Genomic DNA, 19,386 nt, shown 5'->3' on the forward strand with positions numbered 1-19,386 from the left:
GTGGACCCGCATTCCTTTTGGAGGCTCTGAAAAGAACTTGTTTCCTTGTCCCTTCTAGCTCCTACAGGCCACCATGGCTTATGAACACTACCTCACGTCACTCCAACCTCTCCTTCTATTCTAATACTTCCTTCTCTCTGACTCTAACTGCCTGCCTCCCTCTTACAATGATCTTTTTGCCATGTGAGCAAAGATAGTCACAGGATCTGAAGATTAGGACAAAGACATCTTTGGGGACCTGTTATTCTGTCCCTACACATTCTCAGGAAGAAGAATCTCCTTGAATCACTGGGAAGGTCACCTTTAATTGCAAAACAAAGGTTCCATCTTTTAGGCGGCCCCAATGAGCCTAGGAGAATCCCAGGGACGGGGGAGCCTGGTGGGCTGCCGCCTGTGGGGTCGGGCAGAGTCGGACACGACTGCAGCGACTTAGCGACTTAGTGAATGAGCCTAGGACCAAGTTTCCCACAGCTTACCTTGGAGCAGCGGAGGGGGGTTCCCGGTGTCTGGTGAGGAAATGGCCAGTTGGTCTTTCCCCTGCATCTCTGCATACTCTGCCAGGGGTCTGAGGAGACCCAGAGCTCCAGAACATTGCAAGTAATTGCCACCGAGGTGCAGCTCACTGGGGAAGGGGCGAAATACACTGTTCATTAGATATTTTTTCCGCTCTGTCAAATTTAGATTTGAGGTCTTCAACTCATAAAATAATAGGCCTAGTTACAAAATAATACATAAATAATCATAATAAATAATAATAGGCCATGTCATAAAAAATAGACCTAGTAACTGCATCAGCCGGCCAAAACAGGCATTTAGCACAACACCCTTGATTCTCAAATATAACTAAAGGATCTTTCTATTATAATTAAGAAAAGAGAAATAAAATAACTAGAGGAGGAAAACATGATGAGAAACGTAATAAAAAATCTAAGAACTCATGGGTTAGCAGGCTCTGTAAGCAAGTGTTTATATAACTCAAGACGCAACAGTGCCAAGATGTGATGGGGCGGGGGTGGCGGGGAGCAGGGGACCCTCTCACCGAATGGCACTGTGGCATACGATGGAGCCCAGCCTCGGTCCATTCTGTGGCCCCAGACCACAGTAGCGCAGACTGAGGCTCTGAAGCCTTTGGTTGTTCTCCAGGCCTGAGAAAATACTCTCAATTTCTTCATGTGTAAATCTAAAAAGAAAGGATAGGAACTTTAAAATTTATGCTACCCATTGGATTATTAATGTTAAGTACTTCCAAGGCAGTGAGCAGCACTTCTGCTGGTCTCAGTTTAGGCTTCCAGGGCTAGGGCTGCCTGTGGGGGTCGGCTGGGATGAATGAGGCGGGCAGCCTGCCTGTGGAGGAAAGGGGACCCGGAGTCTACCTCCTGGGCAAAGAGAGCAGAGGACTGTTTGAAGTACCCATTCAAGGGAGCAGATGGAGAGCAAGTTGTGAATCCTGAAGACGAGAGAGGTGGCCCAGTTGGTAGTCTGGGAAGACTCATTGGTACCAGGACTCTGTAAGGAGAATCCTCTTAAGCCATGTCCACAGCAGGTTCAGGAAAGTTAAACCTCTCAGCCCTCCTTGGCCCTGAGGTCCTCTTGCCTTAATCTGCACAATCCCTAGAGTTTCAAAGTGAAATCACACCCATCATTTCATTCATGCCAGCAACAGCCTCTGTGGGTAGGTAGGGATTAGGTCAAGAAACTGAGGCCCAGCAACATGTTTGGGGAATTTGCAAAGTCAAGGCTTGAACTTTAAAATAAAGTGAGAACTTGCCTGGTGGCACAGGGCTTCCCAGGTGGCTCAGATGGTTAAGAATCTGCCTGCAACACGGGAGACCTGGGTTGGATCCCTGGGCTGGGAAGACCCCCTGGTGGAGAGCATGGCGACCCACTCCAGTATTCTTGCCTGGAGTATCCCATGGACAGAGGAGCCTGGCAGGCTACAGTCCATGGGATCACAAAGAGTCAGACACGACTGAACGACTAAACTCATATATACTCCCTGGTGGCACAGTGGATAAGAATCCACCTGCCAATGCAGGGGACACAGGTTCGATCCCTGGTCCAGAAAGATCCTACATGCCACAGAATAACTAATCCTGTGTACCACAACTAGTGAAGCCCACACGCCCAGAGCCCATGCTCTGCAGCCACTGTAATGAGAAGCCCATGCCCATCAATGAAGAGTAGCCCCTGCTCTCCACAACTAGAGAAAGCCCTCACAAAAGAAACGAAGACCTAGCACAGCCAAGAATAAAAATAAATAAAAATTTAAAAAATGAAGTGAACAGTACTGACAGAAATAACTTTAAAATTTATAAATGTATTCAACAAGTAATTATTGAGGACCACAGTGGCTGAGGGGATGCAGCTGTGTATGAGAAAGAGGGGCGTCCTGCCTGCTGGACTTCATAGTCTATCAGGGAAAACGCTGAGGACAGAGCTCCAGTCCCCAGAGGGCAGTTACCTGCAATCTATCCATGTTGAGGTCTCAATGCAGACTCCCAGCTACCCAACCCTGACAGCTCTAGGTGTCAGCAGCAGCAGTATTTCCACTGACAATTAAAACAAGCTGTTTCTTAAAGATGGGAATTCCTTCTTTCTTCCCCGCAGTGCAGGTCTCTGGGTACAGCACAGCAACTGGAGTCTAGAGGGTCTCCTAGCAGTGGGGTTGGTTCTACTTGGTCCATTTGGGGAACTCTGTGGCTGCCCCTGAACCACTGCACGGTGTCCCGAGGACCCTGTCCTTCTGCTGCTCTGAATTAAGAGACCCTAAGGCTCCTGGTGGCTCAGTGGTAAAGAATCCGCCTACAATGCAGGAGACATAAGAGATGCAGGTTTGATCCCTGGGCAGGAAGGTCCCCTGGAGGAGGGCATGGTAACCCACTCCAGTATTCTTGCCTGGAGAATCCCACGGACAGAGAAGCCTTGGCAGGCTTCAGTCTGTAGGTTCACACAGAGTCAGACATGACTGAAGTAATAGCATAAGGCCCCTCCCAGCATTTCAGAAACGCGGAGAATCTCCACAGAATATTGACTTTCCCCAGCTTGTGCTGATGGACTTGTTCTCTGTCACCACCAGGGCCCTAATAAGATCCCAGTCCTTTAGTGGGGTCTTTGTGTCACTGAGCTACCACTTCTCAGGCATGACTTCACAGCCCACTGGCCTTTTGAGTACAGGGCACCACCTGGCTCCGTGGCAAGAGTCACAGAATCATAGACTTGGGAAGTGGAAGAGATCAGCTCATAGATCAGAGAGGTGGCACGACCGACCCCAGATCACATAAGCAGTTTGAAATCTTTTATGGATTGTAAATTAAGACCCCAGCAATCTAGTATCATTGATTAAAGGTGGACTCTGAATCAGACACCTGAATTCACATCTAGTCTCCATCCCTAAGAACCAAATGGCCTTGAACAAGCCAGTTAATCCCCCTGAGTTTTTCCTTCCCTATAGTCAAGGGTTAGAAACGGTACATATCTATCATTATAATCATACATCTCTATGTAATGGTATATATTGATACATATCTACTGTAATGAGAAAATCCACGTCCTGTGCTTGGCACGCAGTAATAACCATTAGCAAATATTGTCATTATTAGTATTATTGACTTTGACCTCCCCTGACCACTCGGAGCCCAGCCCTCTGAAGGACTTGCTCTGCTCTTGTCTGGCACCATACCTTTCCTCCCACCTTCTTTCCTAGTGAACACTGACCATGTCTATGGAACTGCAATTCCCCTTATCCAAACTACTGCTAAAATGTATATCAACAACTTTTGTGATATTCAGACTTTCCGCCTTGTGCTTTACATAATCAAGAGCATGTCTCCTCCCTCTGTACACTGAGGACTCCCTTGGACAGTGGCAGTGCCTTAAGTACACTTATATCTTCCTTAGCAACAAGCACCATGCCTTGGACAAACTAGCCTTCGACAAATGTTTGTTAAAAGAATAAACAAATGACTAGAGACTCTTTTTGAGAACCCTAACATTTACTAGGAACATGAACTCTAAGGAAGTTTTAGGGTGTCCTTTGCAGCAATGACTTGATTAGACACAAGGAACTAGGATATTTCCCTCCCCTGCCTTTGCCTCCCCCAGCTGCCAGCGGGGGCGGGCGTAGGCATGGGGAACTTTGAAGGATCTGCATTCCAGCCTTACCTACAGTAGTCGAGGACAAGAACACGCAGACTGCTGAGATGCAAAGCCTGCCCAAGCCTCCCCAGAGACCATGGATCCATCTTGCAGTCAATGAGTTCCAGGGTGGTAAACGGGCAGCAGGTGTGCCCCTTCGATTCTAGAAGCAAAGCCTGAGAATGCAAGGTTAAAAGTGCAGACACAATGAAAACAAACATGATCTGTGTTTGGTTTTTTATATTCGAGTTTATTCTTCATTTAACTTTTAAACACTACTATGGTTGAATATCGGAGAAGGCAATGGCACCCCACTCCTGTACTCTTGCCTGGGAAATCCCATGGATGGAGGAGCCTCATAGGCTACAGTCCATGGGGTCGCTAAGAGTCGGACACTACTGAGCAACTTTACTTTCACATTTCAGTTTCATGCATTGGAGAAGGAAATGGCAACCCACTCCAGTGTTCTTGCCTGGAGAATCCCAGGGATGGGGGAGCCTGGTGGGCTGCCATCTATGGGGTCACACAGAGTCAGACATGACTGACGTGACTTAGCAGCAGCAGCAGCAGCATGGTTGAATATGATCTGTGTTTTTATAAATTACTTCAAAGTCACTTATGTTAATTATTCAACATTTTGGCCTCTAAGATAACTTTCTAGTTACCCAAAGAGAAAGTGGCACAAAAACAAAATAATTTCCCTTTAAAATGAAGACTCACTAGGAATTCCCTGGTGTCCAGTGGTTAGGACTCCATGCTTTCACTGCCAAGGGCCAGGTTTCGATCCCTGGTTAGGGGACTAAGATCCCACAGCTGCTTGGCATGGCAAAATAAATAAAAATTTAAAATAAAAGATAAAATGAAGACTCATTGAAGAATTGTTCAGGAAACATCAAGCTTTATGATGAGAGAAAATATACGGTAGCACAATATAAGCACAAGTCTAAGGCAAGGTCATTTCTTGCTGTAACGAAGGATCCCAATGACAGTGAAATTCCAACCTGATAGGAAAAAGTATTTAAAGCTAAAAAAACACGAAAGCTGCCTTTTTAGCAATTAGAATCACCATGACCTGAGGATTCCCTCAGTACAGAATTTAAGCCTGAAAATGACTTTGGTAGGGTTTGGAGGATGTAGGGTTTTGTGAGGTAATGACATGTGGGTCAGAGACAGGATTCCAAATTACAGCTTGGTTGAGAATAAAAAAGCCCTTGCAATCTTAACTACAGAGCTGGTGCCTGAGGCTTCTTTAATGAGAGAAAGTCTAGTTTGAGTGCTGGATCAGATTTCTCAAGCTGTATTTCTGACAGAGGAGGCCATGTGGCACATCCCTGCTGATGTTAACGTTGGTCTGTGCAAAATAAACTCTGGACCAGGTCCTAAAGATCTCAACCAGTGGTTTGCAGGGTTACCCGCCCTGCTGTGGGCAAGACCACGGCCGTCTGATAGAATTTCTCAGCAGCCTTCAGCTGACCGAGAAAGTGAAAAAGTAAAAGTGTTAGTTGCTCAGCTGTGTTCGATTCTTTGTGACCCCATGGACTATAGCCCACCAGGCTCCTCTGTCCATGGGATTCTCCAGGCAAGAATACTGAAATGGGTAGGCATTCTCTTCTCCAGGGTATCTTCCCCACTCAGGGATCAAACTCAGGAATCTCCTGCATTGTAGGCAGATCCTTTACCATCTGAGCCACCAGAGAAGCCTGTAGATTACCAAGAGGGCTACATTTTAAGGAACTGTTAAGGATCACTTTTAACATGCATGAATAGCATTCTCTTTCCAATTTGAATGAACTGAGTACCTGACTGAGCCTCTGAATAAAAAAAAATTAAAAATTCTGTTTATATATTTAAAATACCTTTTTAAAGATTCATTTTAAAATTAAAGTCAAAAACATATAAAATTTACCATTTTAATAACTTTTAAGTGTACATCTCTGTGGCTTTAAGTGTATTCACACTGTTGTGCAAGCCCCATCACCATTCCTCTCCTGAATGTTTTCCATTGGTCAAAACTGAACCTCTGTACCCATTCAACAAACGCTCCCATTGTCCTCAGCCCCCAGCCCCTGGCAACTGCCAATTCTACTGTCTGCTCTATGAATTTGACTACTCTAGGTACCTCATATAAGTGAAATGATACACTATCCTTTTGTTTCTGACTTATTTCACTCACTTCAAGGTTCATCCATGTTGTAGCATGTGTCAGAATTTCCTTCAAGTTATGTCCAACCTAGATAGCATATTCAAAAGCAGAGACATTACTTTGCCAACAAAGGTCTGTCTAGTCAAGGCTATGGTTTTTCCTGTGGTCATGTATGGATGTGAGAGTTGGACTGTGAAGAAGGCTGAGCGCCGAAGAATTGATGCTTTTGAACTGTGGTGTTGGAGAAGACTCTTGAGAGTCACCTGGACTGCAAGGAGAGCCAACCAGTCCATTCTGAAGGAGATCAGCCCTGGGATTTCTTTGGAAGGAATGATGCTAAAGCTGAAATTCCAGTCCTTTGGCCACCTCATTCGAAGAGTTGACTCATTGGAAAAGACTCTGATGCTGGGAGGGATTGGGGGCAGGAGGAGAAGGGGACAACAGAGGATGAGATGGCTGGATGGCATCACTGACTCGATGGACGTGAGTCTGAGTGAACTCTGGGAATTGGTGATGGACAGGGAGGCCTGGCGTGCTGTGATTCATGGGGTCACAAAGAGTCGGACACGACTGAGCACCTGAACTGAACTGAACTGAATATCCGACTGTATGTATATACCATATTTTGTTTACCCATTGGTCTGTCAGTAGATACTCGGTTTGCTTCCATCTATGGCTATTGTGAATAATGCTGCTATGAACATGAATGTATAAATATCTCTTTGAGACCCTTCTTTCAATTCTCTTGGGTACGTACTCAGAAGTGGAATCGCTGGATGATATAGCAGTTCTCTATTTTTAATGTTTGGAGGAGCCACCATACTATTTTCCATAGTGGCACCATTTTACATTTCCACCAATAGTGCACAAGGGTTCCAATTTCTCTGCATCCTCATCAACACTTTATTTTCTGCTTTTTTGAATAGTAACCATCTTAGTTAACATGGGGTGGTATCTCATGGTGGTTTTGATTTGCATTTCTCTAATGATTGATAGTGGCCCCAAAAAAGATTTTCACAACCAAGATAATCACGATGGTGTGATCACTTACCTAGAATCAGACATCCTGGAATGTGAAGTCAAGTGGGCCTTAGAAAGCATCACTACGAACAAAGCTAGTGGAGGTGATGGAATTCCAGTTGAGCTATTTCAAATCCTGGAAGATGATGCTGTGAAAATGCTGCACTCAATGTGCCAGCAAATTTGGAAAACTCAGCAGTGGCCAGAGGACTGGAAAAGGTCAGTTTTCATTCCAATCCCAAAGAAAGGCAATGCCAAAGAATGCTCAAACTATCGCACAGTTGCACTCATCTCACATGCTAGTAAAGTAATGCTCAAAATTCTCCAAGCCAGGCTTCAGCAATATGTGAACCATGAACTTCCAGATGTTCAAGCTGGTTTTAGGAAAGGCAGAGGAAACAGAGATCAAATTGCCAACATCCGCTGGATCATCGAAAAAGCAAGAGAGTTCCAGAAAAACATCTATGTCTGCTTTATTGACTATGCCAAAGCCTTTGACTGTGTGGATCACAATAAACTGTGGAAAATTCTGAAAGAGATGGGAATACCAGACCACCTGACCTGCCTCTTGAGAAACCCGTATGCAGGTCAGGAAGCAACAGTTAGAACTGGACATGGAACAACAGACTGGTTCCAAATAGGAAAAGGAGTATGTCAAGGCTGTATATTGTCACCCTGTTTATTTAACTTATATGCAGAGTACATCATGAGAAACGCTGGACTGGAAGAAACACAAGCTGGAATCAAGATTGCCGGGAGAAATATCAATAACCTCAGATATGCAGATGACACCACCCTATGGCAGAAAGCAAAGAAGAACTGAAGAGCCTCTTGATGAAAGTGAAAGAGGAGAGTGAAAAAGTTGGCTTAAAACTCAACATTCAGAAAACTAAGATCATGGTATCTGGTCCCATCACTTCATGGCAAATAGAGAATAGGGAAACAGTGGAAACAGTGTCAGACTTTATTTTTTGGGCTCCAAAATCACTGCAGATGGTGATTGCAGCCATAAAATTAAAACTCCTTGGAAGGAAAGTTATGACCAACCTAGATAACATATTGAAAAGCAGAGACATTCCTTTGCCAACAAAGGTCCGTCTAGTCAAGACTATGGTTTTTCCAGTGTTCATGTATGGATGTGAAAGTTGGACTGTGAAGAAAGCTGAGCGCCAGAGAATTGATGCTTTTGAAGTGTGGTTTGGAGAAGACTCTTGAGAGTCCCTTGGACTGCAAGGAGATCCAACCAGTCCATCCTAAAGGAGATTAGTCCTGGGTGTTCATTGGAAGGACTGATGCTGAAGCTGAAACTCCAATACTTTGGCCACCTCATGTGAAGAGTTGACTCACTGGAAAAGACCCTGATGCTGGGAGGGATTGGGGGCAGGAGGAGAAGGGGATGACAGAAGATGAGATGGCTGGATGGCATCACTGACTCAATGGCCGTGAGTCTGAGTGAACTCTGGGAGTTGGTGATGGACAGGGAGATCTGGCGTGCTGCAATTCATGGAGTCACAAAGAGTTGGACACAACTGAGCGACTGAACTGAATTGAATGATTGATGGTGTTGAAAATCTTTTCAGGTGCTTCTTGGTCATTTGTGTATCTTCTTCAGAGAATGTCTGTTCAAGCCCTTGACCATTTTAAAATCAGTTTGCTTATTTCTTGTTGTTGAGTTATATGAGTTCTTTATATATTCTGGATATTAACCCCTTACCACATATATGCTTTGCAATTATTTTCTCCCTTTTCACTCGGTTGATTGTGTCCTTTGAAGCACAGAAGTTTTTCATTTTTATGAGGTCTGATTCACTTAATGAGTGTGTGTGTGTGTTGCTTGTGCTTTTAGTGTATATCTAAGAAATCACTGCCAAATCTAACATTATGAAGCTTTTCCTCTATGCATTGTTCGGAGAGTTTTAAACATATCTTTTTAAAATGTGTTGATTGACAGGCAGGTTAGGGAGAAATATCCAAAGGTCAAAGAATGAGAAGAAAATGACCCAGAGCGGTATGCGGCCCTGAAGCCAGCTTTCCCTTTTGACAGCATCATTAAAGCAGTAGATTTGGGCTTTGATTTTAATGGATCATACAGTCCAGGGGACAAGGTGAGCAGTCCAACAGGAAATCCTGAATAGAGGTGTGGCTCAAAACATAAAGTGGATTGTAGTGCTATGTCCTTAGAGTAACAAAGAACTAGAAATAAACCCAACTCTTCCCTTCCCCAAAGGATCCCAGGGAAAATGGCCCATCTCAAACTGAGTATATGGAAAAAAATACATCCCCTGAGAACTCACAAAACTAGCCTTAGCACAGGTTTGCAACTTGAATTAACATCACCAGAATGGTTCAAAAAACCTTGAAAGTGAAAGTGTTAGTCACTCAATAATGTCTGACTCTTTCCATCCCATGGACTGTAGCCTGCCAGGCTTCTCTATCCATGGAATTCTCCAGGTTAGAATATTGGAGTGGGTCATCATTCTTTTCTCCAGGGGATCTTCCCAACCCAGAGACAACCCAGGTCTCCTGCATCACAGGCAGATTCTTTACCATCTGAGCCACCAGGGAAGCCCCAAAGAAACCTTAGATTAAGAACTTAATTTTGGGACTTCCCTGGCAGTACAGCAGTTAAGACTGCATTTCCACTGCAGGGGACAGAAGTTCCAATCCTTGGTTGGGAAACTAAGATCCTGAATGCCATGTGGTACGGGCCAAAAAAAAAAAACCAAAGGAAAAAAAAAAAGAAGAATTTAACAGCTCTGAGCGTGTGGTAGAAAAACCTGTAAATATTCTCTGGAGAGAGCTATCTGCAAATCAGAGCTCAAGAAATTGCCATAGCTATTTTTGTCCCCACAAAATATGAATTTACAGTAAAAAAAAAAAAAAAATCACAAAAACATACAAAGGAATGCCCTCATAAGTAAGAACCAGTAGAAGCAAGAGTCAGAAATGTCAGACTCCAAAATAATTCAGATTATTGAAATTATTAGACATAGATTATAAGTTTAAACATTCAGAGAAATAAGGGACTTTCAAAAAGGCTAGGAACTGGAAAAATTAGTGTTTTTTGTGTTCTGTTTGAGTTTTTCTCCACCCCAGAATCATGATTCTGGTGTTGTCCTAGACTATCTTCTAGAAACCTTATTGTTTTGCCTTAAATAATATATAATCCATCTGGAATTGATTCTGGGATATGATGTGAAGTAGAAATCAAGCTTATTTATCTCCCATATTGTGTATGTTAGCTTATCTTTTTGTCCTCAGTGAAAGGATTTACCTGAATTATCTGATTTGCCCTTGCCAGAAGTAAAGTCCTATATATAACTTATGACTCACTATAAAGGAAGTTCAATATAAAAAATAATGATATTTAATCTATAAGTGTGTTTTCAGCAAACCATCATTCAAGACTGAAGGCTATGTGTTATACAATAGCAGTCAAAATTAATAAACATGGAGAAATCTTGACAACATAATGTGAGTAAAAGAAGTCATAAAATCACACAAAGTACAATTCACGTAGGTAAGTAAAAATATACATGCATATGTAATAAAAGCATAAAAACATGAATGGGGTTGATACACATCAACTCCAGGCTAGTGGTACCTCCTGGAAGTAGATGGGGGAGAAGAAGAAAGATGGCACTTTAGCTCTTGCATTTGTAAATATCTTCAATATCCATTCCTTAAAAAGTATATTATGCAACGGTGAGTACATAGATGTCAGTTCTATTATTTTTTGCACTTTTATATGTCTGAAATATTTCACTAAAAATACTTTTAAAAAACAATAGTTTGGAGCATATCAGTCAACAACCACATAAACTATAGCTGGAACACATGATAATATGCTTACATTCAATTTTAAGGTTAAATGGAGAGCAATTTTTAAAATGCATGACTCACAAGTCTGGCGATCTCTGGGTTGCTCAGTTGAAAGCCCCAGATGCAGATCTCTCTCCCCAGCATGTAACACTCATCCCGAACAGTCATGAGCAAAGGTTCCAAGGAAATTGGTAGGATGCCTGGCGGGGAGTCATCAGGTCTTACCAGTACAAACTAGAATGTTAAAAAAAACTACAGGTGGGCATCATAAACGGAGGTTCATGTGTCCAAATATGTAGAGAAAAATATCATCATTAGACAACATTAGAAGGACATTACTTATTAATTTTGGATCAAGTGTGCATTGGGGTTCAACACAAACTTAGGGAGTTCCTGCCTAAGCTTCATGAAAAGTCCCACAAGGCAGAGATTTTTTTCCAGCAGGCTACTGTCCATAACTGGGTCAGGAAATCAATTTAGTGGGTTGTTACCAGCTTTTTCTTTATTTCTTTAATGAAACAGAAAAGAAGGGAAATTATCTGAGTATATACTATGCAGTAAGGAATAACTGTCTCATGACACTTTCATTTTACTGACGTTCGAAATCAAAATGGAGACCCAACCAAAGCAACCCAACATAAACAGCTCTTAGGGTCACACAGATTCCAGTACTTATATACTGGGTCATAATGTTAATTATATTTCTGATGGTGATTATAATTAAAAATACTTGGAAAATACTGCTGACATGGTTATAAATTTGAATAAAGTTTATGATTAACCCTATGATTAAGTAGTGCAGCCTAATTATAATAACTACAACTAGAAAAAATGAATTAGGCCAACGCAGGAGACACAGGAGACTTGGGTTTGATCCCTGCGTCAGGAAGTCCCCCAGAGGAGGGCATGGTAACCCATCCCAGTATTCCTGCCTGGAGAATCCCATGGATAGACCAGCCTGGTGGGCTACAGTCCATGGAATTGCAGAGTCGAACATGACTGAAGCGACTGAGCATGCGCAGGAGCGCAGGTCGGGAAGAGGAGAAGTGGAGAGTGAAAGCCTGAAGGAATATAGTGGGTGCGGGCAGCTTTCCTGAGAATGGGAGTTCAGAAAGAGAGAGAGATTTAGACAGGAACTGTGGGAGGGTTTCTCTGTGGAGGGTGCAATGTAATCACCCTCCCAACCCCAGAAACATTCAGGAAAAATATGGGTGGAATGGATTTGTGTCAAAGTCTTAAGTAATGGTATTTAAAGTACCATCTCTATCTAATCATTTTGTTTAATTTGTTGTCTTGCTTAACACCCAGCATTTTATGAAATCAGTAGGTATGTGGTTATTAAAACACAGACTGTCTTTCTGGGCTGGTGATAGAGAAGTTGTGAAGCTGGACAGTCCGTCTTTGGGTGCCAGGCTCCCCCTTCTGGTCACTCAGGCGCCCCTTCCTGAGCTGACCACTTAGGCTGGCCTCTCTTCCTCCCCCCTGACATTCAACCAGTAGATTTAATCTCAGAAAAGATGTGACATCAGGTTTTTTTCCCCTGAAATCCAAATGATATGCTGTCTTACTCCAAGTGAGATGGGAGGGGTGTGGGTATTTGCAGGTCAAGCTTGATGGCTTGGACGCATCAGATGTCAAGACAAGGAGACATTCTTTTGGAGGGTCGGGAGTGCTGGCGAGGGAGGTTCTGCAATGATGACAAAAGGGATGCTTTCGAGCTGGACTCTCCAGACATAGAGTGGGAGGAGAGGCAGGCTGGCCGTTCCGGAGGTGAAGCGGGGTGAGAACAGGCAGAGCTGCTCGAAGGATGAAGGACGGGGATGGGCAGACTGGGAGGGAGGAGTGGGAAGGTAGGAGGAGTGCCGAGCAGACTTTGGTGCCAGAGTCAGGCTCTGGACGGCATGCAGGCAGGAACGCAGAGCGGGCGACCCCGCCAATTCTGGGCTTGAAGGGATTGAGGATCCATGTTCCTTGGTTTCTTGAGAGGATACACTCACCTTCCTGAGAATCCGTTCATGGTTGATGCTGGCTTTCAAGTCCCTTTTGATGGCTGGACACACAGACGTCTGAGTCTGTACACAACGCTTCTCGTATGTTTTCAGGAACTTTTGAAGAATGGAAACAATGGACTGGGGTGCTCCTTTAGTTTTTCGTTTTCCTTGCTTTTCTCTTGGCATTGTTTCACAGCGTTAAATTCCACTTGGATTCTGAGAACTGTAACTTGCCCTGAAACCCAGCACACAGATATCTTTTTAAGGAGGAGATCACACTCTCCCACTAAAAATGAGCAAATATCGCTGCACACCTTCTCTGAAAATCATAAAGTACTTCACTAATCTTAAAATGAGAGTGGAGAATCAGAGCAGAAAATTTCAATTTGCAAGGACTATACTCATGGAAATGGATTCTTTCTTTTAGATTGTTTAAAATGGGGGAAGTTCTTTGAATTCAATTATAAAGGAACACAATTAACATTAATAGTGGGCTTTAAATACTTCCACGTTCATATTGATTTAAAAGTGGCATAATTTTCTTTCAGACATAATTCCTGCCACGCAGTAATTATAGTGGTTAAGAATGTGGGCTTTGGAAGGTAACAAACTTGGATTTTAGTCTTATCTCCACTACTTGATTTACTGTGTGGCCTTAGAGAAATTATAAACTCTTCAAGCCTCCATTTCCCAATCTGTAAAATGGATTATGGTTGTCATAAAGGTTAAATGAGATGAGTTTATAAAGCACTACACAGTGCCTGGCATGTAGTGATAAGGAAACATTTTTATTATTATTGATGTTATTTTTACTCTGCTGGCTGCAAGAGTCAGTTCTAATTTTTGTCAGTGGGATTGCTGGATCATACGGAATTTTTAGTCTTTTAAGGAACCTCTATGCTGTTCTCCATAGTGGCTGCACCAGTTTACATTCCCACCAACAGTGTAGGAGGGTTCCCTTTTCTCCACACTTTATCTATCACTTATTAATTTGTAGCACAAATTTTTGTTTTATATATTTTGGCACTATGGTATTAATACTGGGTACTTACAAATTTAGAACTGATAAATTTTCCTAGGAGATGTACTCTTTTGACATTACTTAACATCCCTTTTTGTCTCTAGAAATGCTTCATGTCTCAGAGTCACAGATCCCAAAATGTACTGAGATGCGTGGAGGCACTGCACACTTCCAGGGCGCTTGGGGATGTTTTAAATTTTCAAGGGAAGGCTAGCGTCATCTGTTAGAAGCCATACGAACTACTGGGGGTAGTCCACATTTTCAATTTAGGTCACACTTGCATTGGTATCCTATTGCTAGAAATTAGCCCATCACAAGTGAAAAACATTCTAAAAAGGGAGAGTAAACCCAGTAGAATGTAGAGACTCAGGTACTTGGGTAAGGAAAAATCATATTCTTAATAGCTCTGGTTGGGACTTTATAGATTATCTAATCCATGTAAGCTATCACTGGGATGACCCACTGTCTCAGGACTTTAAGTGCTAAAACCAGGAAAATACTGGGCCAACCAAAATGGCTCTTCACCCTACCACTCACCCGACCCATGGCCAGCACCCAGTTGTAGCTCCAGCATTCTGCTCATAGCTCTGCTCCAGCAGCTCCTGCAGAGCAACCAGACTTGGCAGCTACCCAAAACCTACTTTTCATCTTGGGGCTGGTCTAACTTCTTCTTTTATATGGAACAAAAATGAGGCCCAGGAAGGGAGAGAAGGGATTTGCTCTGGCTGAAAACAGAACTGAGCGTACTGATTCCCAAGACCATTAAAAAAATTTATTGGCATATAGTTGTTTTACAATGTTGTGTTAGTTTCTACTGTACAGCAAAGTAAATCAGTGAATCACTGAATCAGCTATATATATATATATATATATCCCCTCTTTTTTGGATTTCCTTCCCGTTTAGGTTACCACCAGGCACTGAGTTCCCTGTGCTATACAGTAGGTTCTCGTTAGTTATTTTATTTTATACATAGCAGTGTATATATGTCTGTCAGGAAGCATTTAAACAGGAGGCTTCCTGTGTGCTGTTTTGGATCTGTCAGGAATCTGTTCCTTATTAATTCCTGAATATCCAGGAATTAAGAGGAGAGGAAGCCTCTCCCAGGGGGCTGAGGAATCCAGGCATTTCCTTCATTAGTTTTTCTATATGGTGATAAGTACCCTTTTCCTTTTTATGAACCGTATGGTAAAAGTGATTATTTACAACTCTGTCTCTCAGGCTATTTCTTTGGAGCGCAGAGGTTCTCTGTGTTGACTTTGCTGCCCGGGCTTCTAAGACCCTCTCGAGAAAGTGCTCTGTGCCTTCACCCCATCGAGAGGGCGCCTGAGGCCTTTGTGAACAGAGCAAGCCCGGTGCAGGGGCTTTATTGGCTTCCTGCGTAAACCAACAAATATCAGCCTCTTTCTCTCTCCTTTATTTTCTTATCAGTCGACTCCAGACCACCAGGTTCTGGTCCATTAAAGGACCCCAACATATGTCGGGCTCCCCCAGTGATTCAGCAGTAAAGTATCTGCCTGCAATGCATGAGCCGCAGGAGACTTGGGTTCGATCCCTGGGTTGGGAAATTCCCCTGGAGGAGGGCATGGCTACCCATTCCAGTATTCTTGCCTGGAGAATCCCATGGACAGAGGAACCTGGCAGCATATAGTCCATGGGGTTGCAAGAGTGAAACACGACTGAAGTGACTTAGCATGCACGCAGTGTATATATGTCAATCCCAATCTCCCAATTCATCCCACCTCCCTTTCCCCCTTGGTATGCACACATTTGTTCTCTACTTCTGCTTTGTAAATAAGAAGGTTTATAACAGTTTTTTCGAATTCCCCACGCATAAATACATGGTATTTATTTTTCTGACCTACTTCACTCTGGATGACAGTCTCTAGGTCCATCCCTGCTAAGACCATTTTTGGAAAGCATCTCGAGTGCTGCTTATCATCAGGCAATTGGCAAACACTGCATAGCACCATGGGAGACTGTGTGGGTCGGGAGCGGGTGGCCTAGTTCACCGGAACAGGTTTGAATCCTGTTTCTGTCCATTACCAGCAGGGTGATCGTGGGCAATCAACTTCTCTTCCTTGAACCTCATTTTCTTCATCTGTACACATGGTGGGAATATTAACTCTTTGACATTTTTGAGGATTATATGAGATAACAATTGTAAAGATTTTTTCATCAGTAAGATGGAGATGATGGTGACAAAGAAGTGTTATGGGGAATAATGAGTTACTACTACTACTACTACTAAGTCACTTCAGTCGTGTCCGATTCTGTGTGACCCCAGAGACGGCAGCCCACCAGGCTCCCCCGTCCCTGGGATTCTCCAGGCAAGAACACTGGAGTGGGTTGTCATTTCCTTCTCCAATGCATGAAAGTGAAAAGTGAAAGTGAAGTCGCTCAGTCGTGTCCGACCCTCAGTGACCTCATGGACTGCAGCCTACCAGGCTCCTCCGTCCATGGGATTTTCCAGGCAAGAGTACTGGAGTGGGGTGCCATTGCCTTCTGAGAACAGAATCTGACACATAGCAGATGCTAAGGAGGGAACCTGAGGCATACTGAGTTTATGTGATTTGCCTAAGGGCAGACACTGGTAAGTGGTGTAGTTGGGATTCAAATTTAGACAATCTAGATCCATAGCCCCCATTTGTAACCACACTAAGGTATCATTTGTTAGAAACTGTTATGAATTGAATGTTTTCACCTCCCCTCCCCTTCAAATTCAAATGCTGAATCCCCAGTGTGATGATATGGGTTCTTTGGAAGGTAATTACAGTTAGATAAGGTCATGAGGGTGGGGCCCTAATGATGGAATTAAGAAGAGACAACAGAGCTCACCTCCAACTCATCCACACCCAAGCTGTTGAATCGGCCATCACCTACAAACCAAGGGGGCTGCCTTGGTGGCTCAGATTGTTAAGAATCTGCCTGCAGTGCAGAAGACCTGGGTTCAGTCCCTCAGTTGGGAAGATCCCCAGGAGAAGGAAATGGCTATTCACTCCAGTATTCTTGCCTAGAGAATTCCATGGACAAAGCAGCCCTGTGACCATGGAGTCACAAAGAGTCAGAACAATTGAGCGACTAACACTTTCTTTCCCTTACAAACCAAGAGAACAGGCTTCAAAATGAAATCTATCTTACTAGTATTTTCGTCTTGGATTTCCCAGCCTCTAGAACTGTGAAAAACATTTCTGTTGTCATTGGTATTCTATTATGGAAATGGCAATCCACTCCAGTACTATTGCCTGGAAAATCCCATAGACAGAGGAGCCTGGTAGGCTACAGTCCATGGGCTCGCAAAGAGTTGGACATGACTGAGCGACTTCACTTCAAGCTGACTAAGATGGTACTATCCAATATTGTTTGTTCAGTCGCCAAGTCATGTCTAACTCTTTGTGACCCCGTGGACTGCAGCATGCCAGGCTTGCCTAGCCCTTACCATTTCCAGAGTTTGCCCAAGTTCATGTCCATTTAATCAATAATGCCATCCAACCATCTCATCCTCTGTCACACTCTTCTCCTTCTGTCTTCAATCTTTCTCAGCATCAGGGTCTTTTCTAATGAGTCCACTCTTCTATCAGGTGGCCAAAGTATTGGAGCTTCAGCTTCAGCATCAGTCTTTCCAATAAGTATTCAGAATTGATTTCCTTTAAGATTGACTGGTTTGATCTGCTTGATGTGCACGGGACTCTCAAAAGTCTTCTCCAGCACCACAGTTTGAAAGCATCAATTCTTCGGCATTCAGCCTTCTTTATGGTCCAACTCTCACATCTGTACATGACTAGCCTTGACTGTTTGGATTTTGTCGGTAAAGTAATGTCTGCTTTTTAACCCACTGTCTAGGTTTGTCATAGCTTTCCTGCCAAGAAGCAATCATCTTCTAATTTCATGGCTGTGGTCACCATCTGCAGTGATTTCAAAGCCTAAGAGGAGGAAATCTGTCTCTGCTTCCACCTTTTCCCCTTTTATTTGCCATGAAGTGATGAGACTGGGTGCCATGATCTTAGTTTTTTTAATATCAAAATTTAAGTTGATTTTTTTCACTCTACTCTTTCACCCTCATCAAGAGGCTCTTTAGTTTCTCTTCTGCTATTGGAGTGGTTTCATCTCATACCTGAGGTTGTTTTTATTTCTCTAGACAATCTTGATTCAAGCTTGTAACTAGGGGAGGGAATGGCAAACCACTCCAGTATACTTACCATGAGAACCCCACTATTCAGTACTACTGTTCACAATATCAAGTATTTCTCATGAGCCTCTTCTGGGTATATACACATATATTCGATAAATATTCTACTTAGACCCTCTTAAATCTTGAGTTTTTCACTTACTATTTCAGTATGAGTATTTCCTTCTGTCATTTCTATAAGTGTGTGGCCCAGCTTAGCAATTACCTAGGTGATTGGCTAGTAAGTTAATGAATATTTATTGGAGGTTTCCGGAGTGGATACTCCACGGATGCTAGATTTTCTCATCTTGTCTGGTTGTGATTCTCCTGGAAATGGAAGGTGGGGATGGGGGGTGAGCAGGTGAGAGTAGGGGCCTGAGGGTCCTGCCGTCTGGAGAAGCGGTGAGGGGAGAAGAGCCCCTGCCCTGAGTTCTGAGTGCCCTGCCCGCCCAGCTCCAACAGCGGCTAGCTCCCAGAGGGGCAGCTACCTGGCAGGCCTGAGGGGCTGCCTTTTTCGGCCTTCTTCAAAACCCCTGGTGCACACAACAGTTTCGAAAGATCCCGGAAAGAATTCCCACTACCCACCGATGCCGGAAATCCCTACCCTGGGGATGTCTGGGTGGGGAGGCCTATGTCCCTGGGGCGGGGCAGGCGCAAACCAAGCAAGACCTCCACCGAGCCCAGGTCCCAGCGTGTCTGGAGCACCTAATCACGGTTCGGAGTGCCGGTGCAACCTCGCCCTCACCCCGCACGCGCTCCTGGCACCTGGCCCGCGCCCTGCACTCACTCATGCGCCGGGTCCCTGCCTCCCTCCACCGCCGCCGGGTGGCTTCCGGCGTCTGGTGTGCACCATGGAGACGGCTGCCAGGGGGCGGTAGCGGCTAGGGGCGGAGGCCGGAGGAAGTCAGCGACCCGCGGGGGCCAGAGCGCCAGGAGGAAAGGAGGAACAGCAGGAGGAGGGAAAGAGGAGCAGCAGGAAACAGCGTTCCAGGGTTCGCGGGGGCTCTGCCTGGGACCGGGAGAACTCCAGGTGCCCTTGCTGCGGATCTGGGTCCTGGCAGCTGATGGGGCTGCAAGGGACGAGGTCTA

General features: G+C 44.1%; 1 protein-coding gene across 1 annotated transcript in view; it reads right to left on the reverse strand.

The window, feature by feature from the left end:
- Positions 1-19,153, reverse strand: part of LOC133249441 (uncharacterized) — a 60,887-nt gene extending 41,734 nt beyond the window's left edge. The window contains exons 1-6 of the mRNA XM_061419882.1: positions 19,085-19,153; positions 13,117-13,345; positions 11,201-11,353; positions 4,162-4,310; positions 1,040-1,180; positions 477-622 (exon numbers count right to left, since the gene is read on the reverse strand). Of these exons, the coding sequence (XP_061275866.1) occupies positions 477-622; positions 1,040-1,180; positions 4,162-4,310; positions 11,201-11,353; positions 13,117-13,296 (769 nt within the window). The 5' untranslated portion in view covers positions 13,297-13,345; positions 19,085-19,153. The remainder of the gene's footprint in view (positions 1-476; positions 623-1,039; positions 1,181-4,161; positions 4,311-11,200; positions 11,354-13,116; positions 13,346-19,084) is intronic.
- Positions 19,154-19,386: the final 233 nt, after the last annotated feature.

The sequence above is a fragment of the Bos javanicus genome, chromosome 1 (assembly GCF_032452875.1).
Source record: "Bos javanicus breed banteng chromosome 1, ARS-OSU_banteng_1.0, whole genome shotgun sequence".
Classification (NCBI taxonomy): Eukaryota; Metazoa; Chordata; class Mammalia; order Artiodactyla; family Bovidae; genus Bos; species Bos javanicus.